The 22,443-nt window shown below is 32.4% G+C and overlaps 1 protein-coding gene across 3 annotated transcripts in view; it reads left to right on the forward strand.

The window, feature by feature from the left end:
* The window catches only part of Prkg1 (protein kinase cGMP-dependent 1), a 1,159,508-nt gene that overhangs the window by 1,059,624 nt on the left and 77,441 nt on the right, over positions 1 to 22,443 (forward strand). For all 3 annotated transcript variants that reach the window (XM_063239051.1, XM_003473935.5, XM_023566675.2), the window contains one exon: positions 5,450 to 5,524. In XM_063239051.1, coding sequence (XP_063095121.1) covers positions 5,450 to 5,524 — 75 coding nt within the window. The remainder of the gene's footprint in view (positions 1 to 5,449; positions 5,525 to 22,443) is intronic.

Here is a 22,443-nt window from a genome sequence, read left to right on the forward strand (position 1 = left end):
GTGCGTCAAAATTCCTTCTCATTTCCTTTGTCCCTCTTTCCCTTTTCTTTCTTCCTATCTACTTTTTTTCTATCTTTCTTTCTTTTCTTTCAATTGTTTCTCATTTCCTCTATTTTTCCTCCCACCTTGCAAATATGTTTAGACCACCAACATTAAACATAAAGGAAGCTTCCATTCACTCTCTTTCTAAATCTACATATTCAACTGATAGCATCTTATCCATTTTTGTTAATTTAAGTTACTGATACATTTTAAATATACATAATGACTACCTTCATCATAGGAACTTTATATTTGTGCATGATTTTTCCTAAATCCTCTTTTTTTCCCATCCTCTTATATTTCAAACCGTCTTCCCCTCTTAATTTACAAAGTTATTATTTCCATTTTTCCTTTCTTATCTCATTTTTTCTTTTCTCTTTCTTTTCCTCTTTTCCTAGTTCCCTTTCACAATTAAGCATTTTATTTCTATTTCATAATATCTAGTATACATTCTCATGCTTATTTCTTATTTCAGAGAAAACATACAATATGCACACCTGTGATTTATTTCACTTAACAGTATGGTCTCAAATGCATCCATTTACCTATAAATCTCTGAAGTTCATCTTTATTTATTTATGGCTGAGTAGTGTACCATTGTATTAAAAAAATCTTTATCCATTCATCTGTTAGTGGGTATTTGTTTTATTTCCAAGATTTAGGTATAACTGCTGCTATAAACATGGCTGTGCATGTATCACTGTGGTATATTTTGAATTCTTTTGGGAAGAGATAAAGAAGGGAACTAGCTGAGTCAAAAGAAACTTTTAGTTTTAGTTTCTAGAGGAATATCCACACTGATTTCTACAGTGGTTGCACCCAGTCTAAACTCCCACCAACAGTGGAGAAGGGTTCCTTTTGCCCACATCCTCTCCAGTCTTTACTAGTGGTTGATATCTTAACAATTCCCATTGTTTCTGGAGTGAGATAGAATTGCTTTAATTTGCATCTCTTGAATAACCAGTGATACTGACCAACTCTTAGCTAACTGTATGAAGAAAAAAGGAAGAAAGGACTCAAGTTCATGCAATTAGAAATGAAAAGGTGCAAATCATATGGATAATGCAGAAATCCAAGATCATTAATACCTACTTTGAGAACCTTAATTCTTGTAAGATGGAAAACACAGAAGAAATGGACAGATTCCTACATACATATGAGTTACCAAAGCTGAATCAAGAAGATATGAAAATTATAAATAAACAGATATTGGTCAATGAAACTGAAGATGTAACTAAAAATTTATCAATAAAGAAAAGGAATATAATGAAAGGGATATAATGACCTATTTTTTTTTTCTGAAAATAAGTATGGAGTATATGTGAATTGGCCATTTTATTTTAGGAGGCCAAAATATAGATTGTATGTAATTGTGAAATTAAAAAAATTTAATAATTTACTTAGAGTTGCCTATATTTGTAAAACAGATAGTACTACTTTATGATTTCTACTCTTTCTATTGCTAAGATTCTCAAAACATAATCTATTTTAAGAATCAGAACAATGACAACAAAAGTCTTCTCCTTTTTTAGTCAGGAAATGTCATCAGACCTCGGTAAATATTTGATAAGGGATCAGATACATACAGTAATATTTTTAAAATATCTGTTTGATTAAAACACATAGAAACGGCATGTGTTTCTGAAGACTATCTGTGAAAAGGAAAATGTGATACTGATTATATCATATCTATACCAAGAATGATAAATTCTGTACCACCATCAATTATGCTTATTAAGATATAAATTACCTATTGGCTAATGTGGAGATACAAGGCAGTGTTAGTTGTTTTGAACTTGGTAATTTGCTTGAAAATTCTACCTTTTAAAAAGTGCTTATATGTAATTGTTGAACTATTGTTTGAAGAAATTTAGAATAAAGTCCATATATAATCATTTAATGTTTTAAAATATGTCACAGTATTTGTAAAGAGCACATTCCAATACCAAAAGACAAAATTGTAATCCTGAGTGTAATTATTTTGAAAAGAAATTCCATATTCTTAACCTAAAATCTGAAGTACTAATTTAGATGTTTGTGTATGTAGTTAATATACCCTTCCTTCATCTGAATATGTATATGTTTATATAAATATGTAGGGGAGAAGACATTCTATTATGTATGTGGATGCACTGAATTATCAAAATAGTTAAAAGCTGTTAAAATGCTGCCTATGGATTTAAAAATGAATACTTAATAGGTTATAAATCAGAGGATTAAACCACAGGTATGGTTGCAGTTCTACAAACAACAACAGATCTGTCTAGAGAAAAATGTTAACAGATGTTCTCATTAGCTGCTTGCAGTTAGAACACCTATAAATAATGTTTTTAAAAATTTCTTCTTTCAATTTTTAATTTTTTTCTATCATAAAATATATTTTACTGAAAATTAATGGGGCTTTATTTCACAAGTAGTAGAATCCTTTTTGCAAGTACATATCATTTATTTTATTTTTTTGTCCAGTACTAAAAATCTAATAGACTGAACAGAATTTCTTAAATTAAAAATTATTTATCTTGGTCAAATTTACTATCAAACTACCCTCTAAATCTTTGGTAATATACTACCCTGCTCCACTTACATACAGTAGTTACTTAGAATAAGATAGAATTTTTAAAAGCTTATTTGAACTTTCAGAATTTCTATGAATTTTGAATGTCTAAGAGTGCCATTTTTCATAAATTTGAATGAACTTACAAAGATAAGTTATTGATCATTAGTTTTCCTATAAAATATGCTTGTATAGTTCTTCATCAATACTTTCTCACAATGTTTAGGATTTGGTTATATTACAAAGTATACAACCATTATAAAGGACAGGTTTCAATTAGGGGATAGAATTATATACCTAGACATACTGATGAATTAGAGAAATCTCGCACAAGTAATTTAAATTTTCTATACTTAAATTTTCATATTGCCCATGGAAACAGGAAATTGATAGAATCTTATGTTTTTAATAGTAAATATTTTTGTTCTACTTTTCATTTTGAACATATCAACCTTAGAGACGTTCTCTTAGTTTAAAGACAAAATATTCTATAGGAAAGAGATTGATTATACAAAAGAACAATATCAAAAATCATATTTGAACATTTTTATGAAATATAGAGATTTTATTAGTCATTGATAATACTTTTGGATGTGTATTTTCTGTATTTTATCAAACATTCATTAATTTTGTATACATTATTACAATTTATTATAGGAAAACTCATATTTTGGAATAAATTTGTTGATTCCCTGGATTAATTCCTAGTAATTTTTTCTTTGTCTGTAGTTTCCTGCCTCCCAGTTAACATAATAGTTTTCCCATGTCTATCTAGCCACTTTTTGGTCAAGGTGTTATTTTTTAAAAGATATGGTTGTTGTATACAATGGAATATTACTCAGCTATAAAAAAGATGATCTTGAGGCTTTTATAGGTCAAAGGAGGCAACTTGAGACTATTCTCATAAGTGAACTAAATCAGACTCACATTTGTAAATATTATATTGTCTCTCTAGTGTAAAAATTCATAATAACAATAAACTGAAAGAGTAATAAGATCCAGAATGTATAATAGATATTGTAATAGAAAAAAAGAGAAAGTGCTCAAAAGGAAAAAACAACTTGCAAGTATACACATGTAAGTGTATGTGTGTTTAAGTGTGCAAGATAGATAACCATACTACTAACTCTCTGTTAGTTCAACAAAAACAATAGTTTGTGCTATCATTGCTTAATTGTCTATTCATTTTTTGCTTTGATTTTGTAACTTGAGCAACTACTTTTAAGATAACAATGTGTAATATATTAACTAGTGCTGATTTCTTACTTTTTTGAAATTCTATATTATTTCTACTCTTTTTCTGTTTTTCTTTTTAAAAATAGAATTATATAGAAAATAAAATAGCGATTTGAACATTAAAAATATTTATTTGTGAAAATGATTAACTTTTAAATTTAAATATCCAAATACACTATAGAACATATACTATGTTCTAGGATCTGACTATGCATTGACCATTGCTTTATGATTACAACACAGAGTCCTTTACTGTATCAAGATTACAGAAGGGCTTGGGATATAGATCAGTGTAGAGCACTGACTTAGCATGTGAGAGATCCTGGGCTCAATCTTCAGTACCAAGAAAAGACGAGAAGAGGGAGAGGAGGAGAGGAGAAGAAAGGAAAAGAAAGGAAAGGAAAGGAAAGGAAAGGAAAGGAAAGGGGTATAAATATAGATGCATGTGTATATAATTATATATACAGAGAGAAGTTTAAAATTAAAGTGTAATTTTTCAAAGTATTTTTAAAGTTCTCTCCCAGATATTGCTAGAAATTTCACAACTAACCCTGAGTCATGGTTTAGATAGGAGATACACTGTAAGTTTTAGGAGTAAGAATCACACTTTGTGAGGGACCAAACTTTACTGTACAGACATTTTTTTGTTCCTTCATCCAGTCTAATTTAATAGTGGTTAAAAATATGTGTGTAAGAGTTATCATACCTGGTTGAATTCAATTATCTTCACAGATAGGTCAAATAAGTATTTGTGTGTGTTCATTGTGTGTTTTCTGTATAATATTTTATATCATAGGTGTGTGATACACGAGGCTTCACTATTTGAACTAAACTTGAGTATATTCCAGGTAAATAGTGGATATAGAACAATCTGAGTTTTAGCAGTTCAATTAGTCTTCCTGCTTTATGCTAATATCAGTTCTACTCCCTCTAATAACTTGATTTTCCTCTAGCTCTCTGTTATTGTTTTCCTATCTGGTTGTTTATTTTTGTCTTTGAAGATTTATTTACTATTTTTTCCACTTTTTGAACTTTCAAAATTTTTTGACTTTTATTAGAGCATATGTTCAGGACATAATTATTATATTCACTGTAGTGAATTGGTACATGTACATAACGCATTTCAATTGTTTCTCCTTCCCTTCACTTCCCCCACCCCAACATCTACTGTTTTGAAGTAGAGAGAATAATATTGGTGTTTAACAGTGTGAGAATTGCTAACTAAATTAACTGGACATGTAGTGGATGTTCCATAATTAGTGTATCTTATTATTTCAGAATTATAAAGAAGTGACTCATTAACTTTGTGATGTGTATCAGAGTTTCATATATTTTTATCTCACCCAGGTTTTTAAATACCTTTTTTGACAGATGTGGCTAGTTTGCCAAATGTGTCTAGTGATTGAGAGCTATAGAGATGACCTCGGTAGAAAGGGCTCTGATATCACACAGTTTACATTAAGGAAAACAACACTGGTTGATATGTTTCATAATAATGTGTCTACTTGAAGTGTTTGAGTTCTTTTTTATTTTGATAACACTGAATTGTTTGATTAGGTTGCCATTGTTGCTGCTCTGTAGAGGATTTATCCTAATGGCTGTGTTTTCCTCTGACAGTTCTTTCAAACATTTGATTGGAGGATTGGATGATGTTTCGAATAAAGCATACGAAGATGCAGAAGCTAAAGCAAAGTAAGTGATATTATTTTCCATTGTGATAAAATATTTTGAGTATAAATATAATCAAATATTTTGATAGACTTAACAAAATCCAACACTGTCATAGTAACAATCAAAGTACTTTATAGGAAAAAGAAACAAACTGTATAAGACAATGATTACACAGTGTGTGTATGAGGTAAATATGTCTTCTAAACATGAACCTTAATTTTGTGGAGGTTATTATCTCATACAAGTAAATTATTTTCATATTTTACATGAGCCAGGCATGGTGGCTCATGCCTGTAATCCCAGCACTCAGGAGGCTAACACAGGAGGATTGATGTGAGTTCAAGCTAGTGTGGGCTACAAAGTTAGCTCAAGGCCTAACCAAACTGCATAGTCTGTCTCAAAGACAAAAAAATAAATAAATAGAATGAAATAAAAAATAAAATTTAACATAAACAACTGAATGTAAATACAAAATTTGTCTTTCTAAAAAACTTTCTAAACAAATGATTTCCTTAATTGCATGAAAATAATAAAGCTGAAGTATTTAATTAGATAAAATAGTTATTATTTTATATCAGATTTATAAATGTAAGAATTACATGTGATGATATCTCATTAAATATCACTTGGTATAAAATATCATTGTAATATGAGGATAATTTACTTCCACATAAATCTTTAATGTTTCACAAAGACTTGATGCTATTTGATATTCACTCTTTCTATAAAATTTTTAAATCACTTTACAAGTAGTCACTATAGTCTTCCTTTCCCCCCATGCAGTTTAATATTTTGTATCAAACAGTATATTTGAAGGATTAAATTGATAGAATTTAGTGTTAAATAGATACATGGTTCTAAGCCATAATTTGACTAAGTGGCTTCATAGTAGGTTAAAAATAAAAGGAAAAAATCCATTTATTTTTGCATTGAGAATCCATGAGGAGAAAACATTTTCCAAAACTAAAATATTAGTAACAATGTTCACTATAATCCCGCAAAATTATAATATTTTTAAAATATTATATTTCTTATCTACATAGTTTGTTTTGGTTTTATCTAAATTAGAGGTTAAATGTCAATAGTTCCTCTGATAGGATTTACTCAGTATACTAAATCGAACATCACACCCCATAGTCTTTGGAATGACCTCTTCTATGATGATTAATATTACCATTTGTGATTTTCTGAAGTACTTTAACATGCAAATATGTGGTCAAAGTAGATTTTATTTTCTGGTATTTTTACTATTTTCACTGAGATGACAAAGGCCCTTAGTAGAGGCATCTTAACAGTTTTGAAAGTTATAAAACTCTCGGTTTATAAAAACCACATTTGTGTCACAATTTATGTCAACTTATTGTTACTTATTTTAGTGTTTAGGGAAATGTGAGCATATATATACATGACAATTGGTGGTCCTCTTAAGAAAAATCTAAGGATTTCAAGTACCTATTTTGACAGTTACCAGATAAAACCAAAGATCGTTTTAGGCAAATGTGTTTTTGCTCCTTGGGTCTGCTTCTTTCCCTCTTGAATTTAGACAGATTCATATAACTTTCATATAGCTCATATTTAATGTGCTAAATCCAGATTCAGATTCAGGCAAGTATGGTAACAATTCACACTGGAAGACAATAAAGCAATATGAAGAACCTGTTTTTCTTCTCCACGGTCTGTCACTCCTGTGCAATTAGTGCTAGTTTTGACTCTTACTACCTGTCTTGCATTTTAGTTGTCATGTTTTTAAAATGGTGTTTTTGAGATTTAATAAATGACGTTATATAAAACTGTAAATTCTGGTGAACTATTCCAGTGAGTGTAACACTTGATAGAACTAATAATAGGAAATATACTTTAGTATTTTTGATATATTTTTTAAATTTACAAAGATCAATTATTTCATATAGATTATGTAAAACAGATTTTATCTGGGCAAACATTCTTTAATCTTATATAGACAAAATTTGCTTGCCAGGATAGCGTATCATTCAATTACGCTGATATTAGAAAAAAAATTATTAAGTTTTAATGAAAACAATGATAGGTATTTACAAGACAATTCAATTATGGTTGAGGAGCAATGGAACGTAATGAAATGACTACCTTGCCCAAGATGCTTCCCAGTACTTTTATTTGACCCATGGATTTGAGATAATATACTCCAGCCATGGTGCTTGTACTTTTTCTCATTTGACTAATAAACAATTGAAACATAAAATTGCATACAGCTAAGATTAAAATCTGATTTAATATGTGTTTTTCTAAGATGATTTCACAATCATAAGATATAATGAATACATACTTACATTTGTGTATTTGTGCAGAGAGTGTAGAAGATATATTGTCTAAATAAATTTCATCTGGGACAGAGTTCCTGAATTGTTCAGTGCATACTAAACCCAAATGAACACATACATCACATTCCTTAATACATACAAAATGAAAGTATCTTGGTGAAAGGAATCTCCAAAATCTTTGATTCGGATTCCAGAAAAACTGATAATATGAATTGTATTACTCAAAATAGTCACATTAAAAAGTAAATACTGGCAGAGTTGTTGCTATGCCTTTCTCATTGCTCCCATTTTATAGACTTCTGATAAACATTATTCTGAAGATTTCTGAAGCGCAAGTCATCTCTTAATTAGGTACTCTATCACTCAGAGTAGGCAAACTATGAATCATTCCTCAGGGAAACTTCTCAGTTGTATTATTAACAAGTTTAACAATCTGTTTCTGTTAGCGTTGTTGCCTTTATTGAATTTATTCCTCTTAAGCACACTGTACCCTCACTTTGTGTTTAAGGGAATAAAAAGATCCGCCTTCATTGCAAAGACTAGAAACAGGCTCTAATTGCTTTAAACTCCTTAGATAATTCTATTAATGCCTCTAAATTTCTGCATAATCACAGTGTCTGGACCATTTAGGGCTTAGGTAATGATCTGGATCCACTGTAAACCTTTTTTTTTGATAGTCTTGGTTTTACATAAGCAATGGAGATTAATATTTTTAAGATCAAAATAAAATGGACATGTTGCTTACCCATGTGAAATCATTATCAGTGTTATTTCATGGACTATTTGGGTAGGAAAAGAAGAAAAGGAAGAGCAATTATGAAGACTGGTTCCACTGACACACTTGCAAACTCAAATGCTAGAAACTCATTATTTTATTTGCATGATAGGCTCAGTGGCAGCATGGTTCCCCTAAATGTGAGACTAACCTTTCAGAATATAAACCATGCTAAGTGCTCAGCTCAGGTAGCTGATCCAGAAAGACTGGCTTGAGAGAAATATTCCAGAGAAATGGTTTTAAATATTCCTTTACTGTAACATGTGTCTGAGACTCTGTGTGTCTCCTAAGAAGTATTTTCTAAAGTTGTCCTAGACAGAAACTTTACCTTTACAACATGTTTAAGCTTTTCTTGGTTGCTGCTAATTATCCACTGAGGGCTTCTCTTTTAAAAGTGTTGAGTTATAATCACTAAGATATTAGGAGAAACAACATCAGATCAAAGTTAAATATCATTAAATCTTATTTGAAACAAAAAGTAGCATGTGTGATGCTTTGAGAATATGTATTCATTAATTCATAAACATTTAGAAATTTACTTGTTATAAAGTCAGACATTGTGCTTTATAATGTGCATCCCAAATGTAAGTCAAATTTTCTAGTATAATCATACAGCTTAGTGGGGAGTTTGATGTATAAATCAATGATTAATTTTCCTCTATAGTTCTAAGAATAAGTCATAAAATTTATTGTAATAGAATTTTATTTAGGCTTAGAAGTCTATCTCTGTATGTAAATGTTTTACGGTGAAACTCACAACCATTCAGAAATATAAAAATAAAACATAAACATTTTATTCAGTTATGTCATTAATCCATGGATGCAAGCTGTTACTTAAAGGAAATATTTTAAAATTAGATATTTAAAATTAGAATCTTTAATGTCCTCATTGTAGAATACAGTACTCAGCAGTGATAGGCAAAATATTATACTGTCAAATAAAAACATATATTTGTGCATGTATTCATATACATTTTATGCATATGTATTCATATGCATTCCTTATGCATTTATATTAAAGTTACACTCATACAGAAATTTATGTGAGCAGCAGCCACATTCCCAGATTAACATCATGCAGAATAAAAATCAAACAATGTTTTTTGTTTATAATGTATATTCTTTTACCAAAAAAAAAGATTTTATAAAATTATTCGAGAGCTGAGGATTTAGCACAGTGGCATAAGTGCCTGCCTGGCAAGCACAAGGCCATGAATTCAATCCCCCGTCAAAAAAAAAAAAAAAAAAAAAAGATTATAATTCTTCTTCTTCTTCTTCTTCTTCTTCTTCTTCTTCTTCTTCTTCTTCTTCTTCTTCTTCTTCTTCTCCTTCTCCTCCTTCTCCTTTTCCTTCTTCTTCTTTTCCTCCTCCTGTTCCTCCTCCTCCTCCTGCTCCTCTTTCTTCTTATTATTATTATTGGTGGTAGTGGTGGTACTGGAGACTGATCACAGGGCTGTCATATGGAATTACTGAGCCTCAATCCATTTTTAAAATTTTTAGAATTTTGAGACAAAGTCTTTTTAAATCATTAAGTGTCTCACGCTGGACTTGCACTTGCAGTATTTCTGCTTTGGCCTCCCAGCGTGCTAGAATTACAGGCATACATCATCTACCAAGGTTGAATTAAATGGTGTATGCTTTCATTCTTAATAAAATAATATGGCAAGACAAAGAAAAGGAAAACCAATGAAACACTATTGCTACTAGCTATTTTTGTGTTTTAGAATTGAATTTATAGTACCCTTAAAATTTTATATCTCAGTTCTTTGATTTAGCATCATATTTTTGATAAGATTTTAGTGGTATATTTTAGATGCACATAATGATCACATTCATCTTAATAGCATCATATGTGTAATAACCCTCATTTTAGTGATGGCCTGGTAATATAATGAATACAAAACTAGAGTTCTAGAATGACTTCAGTTGAAGTATCCTTGTTTCAGTTAAGATAAGATCTCAACCACATCTCTAAGAAGACAAAACAAAACAAAATAATAAACAACAAAAACACAGATTCATATGTCTCATGTCATAGCACATTCCAAATGACTTGTGTCTTGACGTTCATAGAAGATAGCTGTAATGAATGGTACCAGTTAGTTTGCTGGCCTTATCTTCTATCCAGATATCTTGTTCTGAAGCCTGATAGGACCCATATCTAAACATTTCTATCAAGAAGTTCTAATGGCTGCTTGAGTATAAATTTGTACATGCACTAAATTATTGTATAAGTTGAGGAGAACTATTATCATTCTCCATGAGAAGCGCTTATACCAAAATCCTTTAGAAACCTCCAGATGTGTATGGTGATGCTTTTTAGCCTTCAAGAGCACTTGCAGACACACAAATGTAGATTCTCTGCAGTGACTCACAGCCCGCCACACTCCAACGTTATCCGTGATCATTCATTTCTTTGTCTATACTCGCTTATTCAATAAATATTTTCTGTGTGCCTACAAAATGCTCCGTATAAAACAGAAAACAAAATGGGCATGTTCTTTGCCTTTGTAGTGTTTATGGTGTAGTGTGAGAGACACTCATTCAACACTCTGGGAAGATTTTCTTGAGGAAGTATTTTTGATCTAGATTCCAAGGAATGAACTTGTGCTAAGTAGGCAAGAATGAGCTGCTGTAGTCTAGACACAGGAATAGAGAATATTTTAGACAAAGGAATAGTTTGTGAAACAATCTCAAAATAGGAAGCAGCATTTCATAGTCAATGAACTAAATTATCAATGTCAGGGGGCCTAGCAGTAGAGGGAAGGAGGGAGAGAGAGAAAGGTGGGGAGAGAGAGAAGGTTCAGAAAGGAGAAAGGCCCGAACAGCAGTGGAGGTCAAGTCTTGCAAGATTTTGTAGGTCATACTAGGGAAATCACTTCAGATTTCTAGGCTGGCAAATGTTTGGTGGTGTATTTGAACTCTCTTTTCCCCCCTGTAATCTGAAGGATATAAAGTGAAAACAGTGAGCATAATCAGAATGTTTCTCGAGTACGAGTTAATGACAGACAAGACAAGAATGATGACACTATGAATCGATATGAATGGAGAAACTCATTTAAGAGATAATTAATGGACAAAGCCAAAAGGATTTCTTTAGGAAATATATTTTACAGATAAACAGGAGAAATGTCAAGAATGATAAAAGGTTGTTTCCAAGATTTAGCTACTACAAAATGTGCTCCTATAAACATGGGTACAAATATATCACTGTGGTATGATGTTTTTAATTCTTCTTGGAAGATACCCAGAAGGGGAATAACTGGGTCAGATGGGATCGCTAATTCTAGCTTTTTGAGGGATCTCCAGACTGATTTCCACAGAGCTTGCACACCATTCTGCATCATATTGTCTCGCTGGTGTGAGAAATTGAAAGAGTAAATTAGGTCTGAAAGGTGCAATAGATATTGTGAAATAGGGAGAAAGTGCTTAAAAATAAAAGAGAACTAGGATGAGGGAAATGGAAGGGAATTGGAGAGAAATGCAGGTTACCTATACTGTTAGTGTCTCTTGTTTCACTGAAAAGGAAGGTTTCTGCTAATGTCAAACAGAGAATTTTTTATGCCAGTATCTCAAACTCTGAAGACTATTTTGAAGATGACAATATGCAATGTATTAACCACTACTATTCTCCTCTTAGTTTGTTAAGAAATTCTGTTTTACCTTTTTTCCATAAAAGAAAAAAAAAGAATGATACAAGGATTTTATGTCTAGAATTTAGTGGGACAATAACAATATCCACTAATGAGAGAAAGCTGGAGTTGTTGCCTCTTTTTGAGAGTGGGTGATCATGAACTGACAGTGGGCAGGTTAAATATGAGATACCTTTGCTAGATGGTTCAGGGAAAGAGGTTGGTATTAACTCAAGAGTAACAAGCATTTCAATGATAAATGACAGTTAAATTATGAATGAGATAAAAGAAAAAGTGAGATGCTGAAGATTGATTCTTAGGGACATTTGGCATGACATTTAAAAGTAACAAAAAGGAGAATTTGGCATACACACACACACACACACACACACACACACACACGCACACAGAAAAAAGGAAAAAGCTGAGAAAGAGACATTAGATGTACTAAGAAATCTGGATGTAAGTGTGGTGTCACAGAAGCCGAGAAGTGTGTGTGTGTGTGTGTGTGTGTGTGTGTGTGTGTTAGACCAATGAGGCTACTGTAATATAATACTATAAACTGAATGTCTTATAAACAACACAAATTTGATCAGTCTTAGAGGTTGGCAAGCCCAGGATCAAGGCATTCATAGGTTTAGTGTCTAATAAGGGCCTGTCTCCTCATCCATGAACAGCTGTACTTTTCACTATAACTTCCCGTGCCAGAAGAGTAAATGATTTCTTGGGGTCTCTTTTGTAAGGACACTAATCCTATTCCTTGAGAACTCTCAAAGATCCTAGGGGAACAACCATCAGAGTGGGGATTAGATTTTAGTATATAAATTTTGGAGAGATACAAAGTCTACAGGAGTGCATTTTAAGAATGGGGGAAACAATGCTATGGTGTATTGTAAGGATTCTAGAGTGTTAGTTACCAAATGCCACTTGAATTTACATACCACTCATTCTTTTTTACTTTAAGATGAATTGGGAGGATGGAGCCTCCCTAACACAGCCTGAAAATGAATTTGATTTGCAGGAATACAAGTCCTTGAGCTGATACCAAGTTATAGGAAATTTCCAGTAAAATGACCAGAAATATTTCAGTGTAACACCATAAATCATCAATAATTGGAAAGATATGTGCATGTTCAATGCAGTAAAGAATGTGAAAATTTAGACAAAAACCTCAAGTCCCTTTAACTTCAATAGATGAAGGCAGATCTCTGCCAAGGATATGTTAGAGCACCTCTGGATAAGATTCATACCAGTATGGCATGATTTCTAGGCTAAGAAAATGTTTATTTTTCTATGTATATGTTTAGGTTTAAGTATTATCCTCCTCGAGATACCTATAAAAAATTCTTCTAAGAGGAATAAAAGTATTTTCCTAGCTCCAAAGTACGAATTTGTGTATAAAGTCTTTTCATTCCAGTGGCAACATAAGGCTCAGACTCAGCACAAAGAGGAAGGAGAGCTATTAAACAGGAATCCCAGATTTTCCAAAAGTTTAATTAATATCTACCTTGGGATCACTATTGTTTCTTGCCCTAGTCTCCTCATCATGCACTTAAATATTCTTATTTTTTCCTCTGCTTAGTCCTCTAAAAAGGATATTCATAGTATATTCATATAATATAGAAAGAAAAAATTCAAAGTAAACAAGAAAAATTAAATTAGAGAAGTAGAAATAAATCTACTATGCAAAACATGATTCTTACTGGAGGCAGGTCCTTACGTGTAAAATCATTAGCAGGCTTCTGACTTGTAAATAAAGTCACCTCTCAATTTCTTCATTGCAAGCACTAATACAATTGCCTCCCTGGGGTCCACTCCTTTAGCTCTTCGATGGCATAATTCTTTTTCATAATTATTCTTCATTGATTTAAGGCTGTGTTTCTGTACACAAGTTCATTTGCAAAGATATTGTTTGACATTTTTAGGTTTTCAGGATTACTTTTGGTATTGAACTTGTTTGATGCGATGTGACAACAATAAAAGATGTTCTCTTGTTCCATTTCATTAGCAGAGACAACCCTAGAAATGAGCTCCCTCTGCCTGCCACTGGGAGGTGGCTCTGTGCTCTTTGGCACCCAGTGTTGCTTAGGTCGTTGAAAATTCACTCCCCAAATGCTTCATAAAACACATGAGTCTACACCAATCAGGTGTTCATTTTTGGTTACAACTTCTGAATGCCTTAGGGCCATCTAGTGTCTAATAAACAGATACTAAATCACAATCTAGACATGAAGAGTTGCTGTTTTGAAGATAAGAGTTGAAAATCTAGGCCTTTCTTATTCGTGTTTTTCTGCCAGAGATTTTTGGGCTGACGATCTTAGTATTCCCACAATCTTATCATCAATTTACTTAAAACAACTTGGTCTTCATCTGAGCAATTCTCAGGGAAATGAGCCTAGAAATTTGTTTTTACCCTATGGAAAGAATTCAAGTGAGCAATATCCTGTTGGAAAACGGGAACTAATGCCAATTAAATGGAAAGAACACTGAGAGTGGCATTATGAAACTGCCCTCAAAGCAGAACTAGAACTTGCTGACCAGTTGTAGGCTGAGTGGTGGGAAGATAGCTACAGTCTCTAGGCAATAAAAGTTGTTTTCCATTTTATTGCACAGCAAACGATAGGAAGCAAGACAAATTTTGCAGCATTTGGTCTTGAACTAATAAGCTGGTTTTCAATCCTGCCAAAGCTGTTTGCTTTTAAATTCTGCTACATGCAATCAGGTATAGAAGTATAGAACAGTTTCTAATGCCACTAATGCCAAATTAATACTTAACATGGTTTGTTACTTCAAAGAGTATCAGGTAAATTTCTCTTTTAGGAGAGGGAAACTGATTTGGTTGCTGTTTTAGAAAATGATTTTCGAGATTAAACAACTTGGCCTTGGATTGGAATATTTTTCTATTTCAATAAAAAATTTAAAACTCTCAAAGGCCATTTGCTATTTTTTTTATCTGCAGTGATTATCTCTAAGACTCCCTAGGTAACAAGACTTTATAAATGTGAATCCCAGTATGTCCTTGCATGCAACCTTTTCTAATTGACAGAGAAGACTAAAAGATCATTGAAAATTCTTGTGCCACTGACTTGCTTGGTAAAAATAATTGACTTGATTGCTAACTCTGTTTCCTGCAGAAAGAAGGTTTCCTTTTGAGTTACAATATTAGCTAAGGACAATTAAAACTTACTTTTAACACATCAAACTGTTTATACCTCATGGGTAATCAGGTCCCACATAGAATGAAATTGCCTTTTCCAGTTTCCAAACTTTTATAGAAATCAGAGCAATCTTACACATGCCTCTTTTCCATAGACTTCATGCCTTAAACTTGTTTGTGATACTTTTAACAGACAGAAAGAAGTAATACTTCCTGTGTCCATTTGTGTTCTCAGTGGTTTCAATTGGAAAAACAAAATCAAAAACTTTGGAAACTCCTTTTTATCTTGAGTGAAGTTTGTCTCTCTCACCAGAGTGAACATAGCATCATTTTAAAGCTGCTTTGCAAAAAAGATTGAGCCCCTTTGGAGAGAAAACTTCTGAACTTAGTGAGGGGATACATATTAATGGTCAGTGTTGAGTCTGTAGGCGTGGCTGCATAGGGCGGAGAGCATTACTGGGGAGCTTGGATAGCAGGCTTCAGTCACAGCACTGCTAGGGTCATCTCCATCGTGGCCTGACTGAGCCCCCTGGCCTGTATCCTGTGGGCCTGTATCCTAGTCTGTAAAAATGTTAGTTTTGAAATCTTTAACGATTTTAATTTTAGTCTTTAAGATTTTTAAAACATGTACATTAAGGCATATTTTAGAAACATACTGCCAACAAAATCAATGTTACCTTCACGTTTGCTATTTTTCTGCATTGTGGTTGCCAAGAGAAATCAGGCTATTTGGAACCACGAAATAGTTTGGGTCTATATTTTAAAAATTCTTGTGCTTTTTCTTCTCTTCTAGTTTAAAAGTATTGTTGGTAGTGCTTCAAAATATTTACATTGAAAATTATACAGTTTTGCTTGCAGTTCATTGTGATAATTCATAGTAGTTAATTAAATTAGACTTTAGAAGCTGCATTTTTCTTTTCATCATTGCACACACAACTTTCTGTTTCCAATATGACATTTAGACATGATAATAAGTCAGACTATCTTTCAATAAAATGGCATTAGAAAATTATAGAGTACCTTTGAAACTGAAAACTGTTATACAAATATTTCTCTTGTGATTCTTTTAGACAGAGATGATTTTTAAGTAATGAATTAAAATGGCAGCATAAATCATTTTGATACAATGAGGATAATACACTATATTAATTTGTATCCTTGAATTTCTACTTGAAGAAGATGAAGCATAGAAGCGAAGCGTGGCTCTTGCTTAGAGCTGCTTGCACATACAGCCTGGTGTGACTCCAGTGCATAAAGTGCAATTCAGCTTTATAAACTATTGATTACTTCAGATGACGAGACTATTCCCTAAGTGTGGTTGATGTGTACATATACAAAGCAAAGCCGGTGCGTTAGTGTCCAGAAACTATACTATTCAGACAGTCTAGATATGTTGTTGAATGAGCATTTTGAATGATAATAATGTCCTTGAAAAGAGGGTAAGACACTTCTAAAATGATGAATTTAAGACAAGTTTCAGTTTTAGGACTTGAAAAGTATGACTCATTAGATCTATCAGTCATTTCCCATCATTGTTTTTTTAAAGTTTGTTTTTGTTGAATGACCCTGAAGTCTGTTTTCCACTTGGAATGGCAATTACGCTGATAATATTGGCTGATCAACATTGTACAATTGGGTTCGAAGAGCTATTTTCCCACGTTCCCTGTGCATCTCGTTAATGAACATGTTGTTCTAATGGCCTCTTCTTTAGAGGGCTTATGTTACTTTTCCTCGTCTCTTTATTTTATTAAGTAAATGATTAAACTAATAACAAAGAATATGTTTTAGTCCCTTTAGCAATTCCATGTTTCAAATGGACTCCAAAAATGTGAGCACTTTTATAAATAGACCAAATGTCAGAAGGAGCTTTTTGAGTGAGAGCATGAGCTAAAGAGTCTATCAGCCATTTTCCTCAGAAAGCTGTTGATGTCAATTGACCTTTCTGTTCTCTCTACATAGACACAGGGGAGCAGAACCATACCTTCATATGCCAAAAATACAAGTATATAGGGGAACATGGAGAAAGCTTGAGAAAACAACACTACGACAGGAGGATTTGTTGATTGCAGTCATGCCTGTTTTGGTCAACAACAAATCATATACCATGGTGGTCCTATGCGATTCCATTGCCTAGTGATGTTCAAGCCGTGCTAGCTTGGGAAACCATATTGTGTGTTTCTCACTTAATGAGAACATTGCATAAGGATATAGTTCTCAGAGTATATATTCATTAAGAGAAACACAATTGTAATTATCTAGATTGTTATATTACCTCATTTTTAAAACCTAAGAGATGCTATAACACAGTAGCATAAAAACAATCTCATTATAAAGGAGATGTTTTTCTAGTTTACATTTTCAATTATTTATTGCATTCATAAGTAACATAAGAAACCCGAGAAGGGCTGGGATATAGCCTGTCTGGAAAGGGCAAGGTCCTGAGTTTGATTCCTAATAAGCTCCCCCCAAAAAGAAAAACAGAGAAAATTCTCTCTAAAAAGTGCACGTAATCTGAGAAGTCACACAGTGGACAAGACATAACTTGCTCCTTTGTGTGACCAAATGAAGTTACATTATCTGCTTTACATAATTTTGTTTTCTCTATGTTAAATGCATCAATGATACTTTATTTTTAATCATTTGTTTTAATGATGCCATTATAAGAAAATAAAATAAATTCATTTTATTAGATTGCAGCATATGAACCTGAAAGTATTAGACCATTTTCTGCATACTTATATGGCAATATATATGGTTCATCTAATTATTTTTTCCTTTCTGATGATATAATTTATATATGGTATTTTACAGATATACCACTACTATCAGGTACTGTACTACATTATGTATTCATAGCTGCAAACTTTCTTCTAGATGGATCTCTATCATATAATTTTAATAGTTTCATAAACGTTTTGCCCAAATATACTTACTGATAAGCTTGATTTATAAGCCTTACCCTTTTGATACTTTTTGTTATCACAGAAATACCATGGAGCTATATACATACACAGAGTTTCCAGTCTCAGCCCTATTGACCTTTGAGACTGACTAATTCTTCACTGGAGGGGGCTGTTTGCTAAACTGCAGAATGTTTAGTAGCAACACTGATTTCTACCCGCTAGATTCCAGCATTACACCATAATCTACTCTCAGACATGACTATCAAAAATGTTTCTGAGCTTAACAACATAAGCAGGGGTAAGGGATCAGACAAACTCTATGGTTAAGAGTTAAACATCTATGGTTAAGAACCACTGATATAAATGGGAGAAAAAATACACAATTATAGGTGAAAAACACTTAAAATTATGTTATGTCAAGCACAGATGTTTTTAAATTATGAAAATGTATCTTACCTTCTTAGAGTTTTACTTTCAAGAGAAAATTTTATGTGCAATTAAAGTTTCATAAAGGGCATATAATAAGATTTTAAGGTTTGCAAAAACCATACTGACTAAATGTTAGAAGAAAAAAACCCCAAATTATGAAAAGTAATTTATCCAGTGAAAATTCATGGCTTCTCCCTAATATTCAAGATTTATACAAATCATATTTATTTCTATAAAGAAAGAGAATTTTAAGCAAGATGACACACTTACTAGGAGAATCTAGCTCATCAAACACTAAAATTTTGTTTTTAAAATGTTAAAATTGGTAAAATTGCTGAAGCTAAAAAAAAACTCATTCTTAGCTTGATTCTGCACAACGTTAACTGGCCATTTTATGGATAGACTACAGGCAAAATTGGATGTAGTTTTGAGGACAGAAAGTCACAAATTTGACAGTCTCTCCAAATAGCAGCAGTTTTACAAATACTGCTTATGTGGTTTCATGAACTTCGATAAATAAAAAGCATGTTGTTCTTTAAATTCCCCCTGGATGGTACTAACAATGAGTTCTGCCAATCCAATTCTATGTTGTCATCTGCTGCCCATTGACATGATTACTAGTGCTTCCAAGGCAGATACACTGATGAGTTTGGCGTCTTGCTGATGGAAAAAAGAACCAGAAACAATTAGAGATAAACCATGGCAGTCCATGAGCTTTTATCATTTGCATGTCCTCGATCCAAAAAGTGAACATTTACAAGACAGAACATGTTGAAATTTTGGAACTAGAGATGAAATCAAGAGTTAGGGCTTGGGAAGACATAGGAGCTGAAGTTATTTAAGAGACCTCAAAGAGGAATGATTAATTGAAATGGTAGACTGCTAGGTTTATTAAACTGAAAACCATTTAAGTGGCTTTGAAACTATGGCTTCCCATTGAGAAGGGGTCCTGAAGTTCATTTAGTGTATTATAACTAGCATTTCCATTATTTCAGCATAATGATACCTATTACTATCTAAGGGATGAGTAAGATACAAAAAATTTTAATCATGAAGGCTGGAGTTAAAATGGTTGGACACCATATTGAGGAAATAATATAGATGCTTCTCTCCTAATTCACTTTTTATTATTCATTACAATTCAATTTCATTTTTTAACATAAGTAGTTTGTATTGTGTGGGTTGAATAACCAGACTTACCTTATGATTGAAAAGAACCTTTTCTTGTTCAGCCACTAACCCTGGAAATGTGCAGCTGGATCTATGTTTGAGAAAGCAAGAGAGTGAGAGGGATGCAGTGTAGGTAAGTTAGTATGCCAAGGACATGTCAACCCAGTGATAGTGCAGAACTGTCACCTGCATGTTCAAAGAAGTACATCATTATTAACAGGAATCAATGAAAGCATTTTTAAAATTCACAGATGCTAGATATGTACTAGAAAAGGAAAATATGGAGGATATATTCTCTTCTCTCGAGAAGCTTAACATGTAATAAGAAATGCAGCAATTATACTGTTGGTTGTGGTGCTGTTTAATGAGAAGAATTAAGGAATGTTATCTGAGAGCTTAGATGGGATATCTATATCTCCCAAAGGGGTTTAAATCTATTTTTCAAAATATTATTCTGTATAAGTGGATGCTATAAGAATGCTTGGAGCCAAAATAGGATTTTGTTCTTATGAATTTGTTTACCACTACCTACTAACTTTGTCATCTGTATTGTTATTTGGTTCCTGACAAAGTTCTAATATAAGTACAGTTCCCTCAGGTCCTAGCGAACTCATTTCTATTTTCTAGTGATCGTGAACTTTTACTACATTGTAACAGGGTGACACTGGTAATCTTTGGGTTAGAGGTACAACAGTGTCTGCTTTTTAAAACCACTTCTCTAATAATGCGTATACTCATTTATATCTTTAAATGATCTCTTTAGAAATTGAAAGCTTTAATCATCCTAGGATCACCACAGATGCTTATGTGTGTATCTCTGTGTTATTGAAAATGTGTTATTATCCATAAAATGCAATGTAATCCTTTACTTACAAAATCTCTCAACAACAAAGAAGAGCAAATACTCCTATGAATTTCACTATGGTGAATATTAATAATTATCAGGACCAAGAAAATCATCAAAAGCAAAATGAATTTCTAAAGCATACAGTGAAGTCTTATGTATAGTGAGCACTTTATTCATTGAAAAATAATTTAGCCATATAACTTACAAAATAAGTAGCAGTATTTAAATTCTCAAGAAAAGAAACAACCCAAATCCCAGGAAATCTGAAAACTCAAATGGATTCTAGTAAAACCAAATCTATTATTAATGAGATGATAAATGTATTTGAAAGTACTTTCTTGAACATTGAAATATTGTATAAATATAGTACAATCCTGTTCTACTTCTATTTTAATAATTATGAATATGGTAATATTTAATGAGTAGAAGCTAACATTAGTTGACTTCTTGCCATGTGCTAATTACTTGATTTAATCCTAGCAATGATATTGGAAAAATATTCATATTTTCCCTAACTTTACAAGTACGAAACTGATAAGGCCCATGTCATACAACCTGGACACAGCAGAACCCAAGATTCACGCTGGTCTTCAGACGTTATCTACTAAAGCCCATTTGTGTACATTTAGATCCTGCTTCATTTCACATGCATATTTTCAAAGGATAAAATTAAAAGGTTATTATTTAAATTTTCAAGCGGAAAAAATAATGCAATGAAACTCTCCTTTTACACACATCACTTATGTTCAAATAGGTTATCAAATTTTTGCTACAATCACTGTCCATTCTTTAATTTTTTTCTATGTTTAAAAAACTAGCCTCATAATGTCTCCTCCAAATACATTCTTCCACATATAGGAGATTGCCCTCCTACACAACCACAATCATTTAGCAAAATGAGCATCTACCCATTATTCAGTTTTTCTCAAATTTCTTTTTAGTAGTTGATTTTTTTCACTTTGAATCAAAAGAAAATCACCTTCATCTCATGTTGGTTATATTTCTTTCAGTCTCCTTTAATCTAGAGAAGCTCATCTAATAGCTCTATTAGGTTGTTCAGAAAACTGAACCACTTGTCCTGTGATAAATCCCCCAGGTGAGATGGTTTTCCTGTATGCAAATAGCATCATCAATCTTGACTTTCTTTGTGTTATACATTGTTTTAAGGATTTATTAAACATAAAAAAAATGGTGTTATTTTTGTTCCACATTTTCAACAAGATTCCATTGGAGGTTCAGGGTATACTAAAATATTTATTTGTAATTCAAGGAAAATTGTGCCTGGTTGTTTCACTTGCAGATACCTGAAGTTGGATCAGTGTGTTAAGAAAAAACAACATAATTATTTTGCTATAAAAATTTCTTGTCAACTTTTGTTAAATGTTTTCATTTACAGTGGTAATCACTCCCTGAATCAGCTATGTCATTAGGTTTTTCAAATGAATAATCATTATCCAATCTTATCTTCTTTCAACATTTGCTGACTAGATATGTCCAGGCATGGTGGTGTGAGTTTGTAATCCCATCACTTGGGAGGTGGTGGCAGAAGAGATTGCTCAAGGCCAGCCTGAGATAGACAGTGAGTTCAAGGCAGATTGAGCTACACAGTGAGACCCTGTGTTTAACAAAAATGCTCCGAAACAACTAGAAATCTAGTTGTAAGTGGCACTCTGCTCATTTCTTAGTATCAAAAGAAGTTTTTTTTTTTTAATTTTCTCTTTTCTTCA

Source organism: Cavia porcellus, unplaced genomic scaffold, assembly GCF_034190915.1.
Source record: "Cavia porcellus strain 051 isolate PalLab524CR breed Dunkin Hartley unplaced genomic scaffold, mCavPor4.1 scaffold_28, whole genome shotgun sequence".
NCBI lineage: Eukaryota > Metazoa > Chordata > Mammalia > Rodentia > Caviidae > Cavia > Cavia porcellus.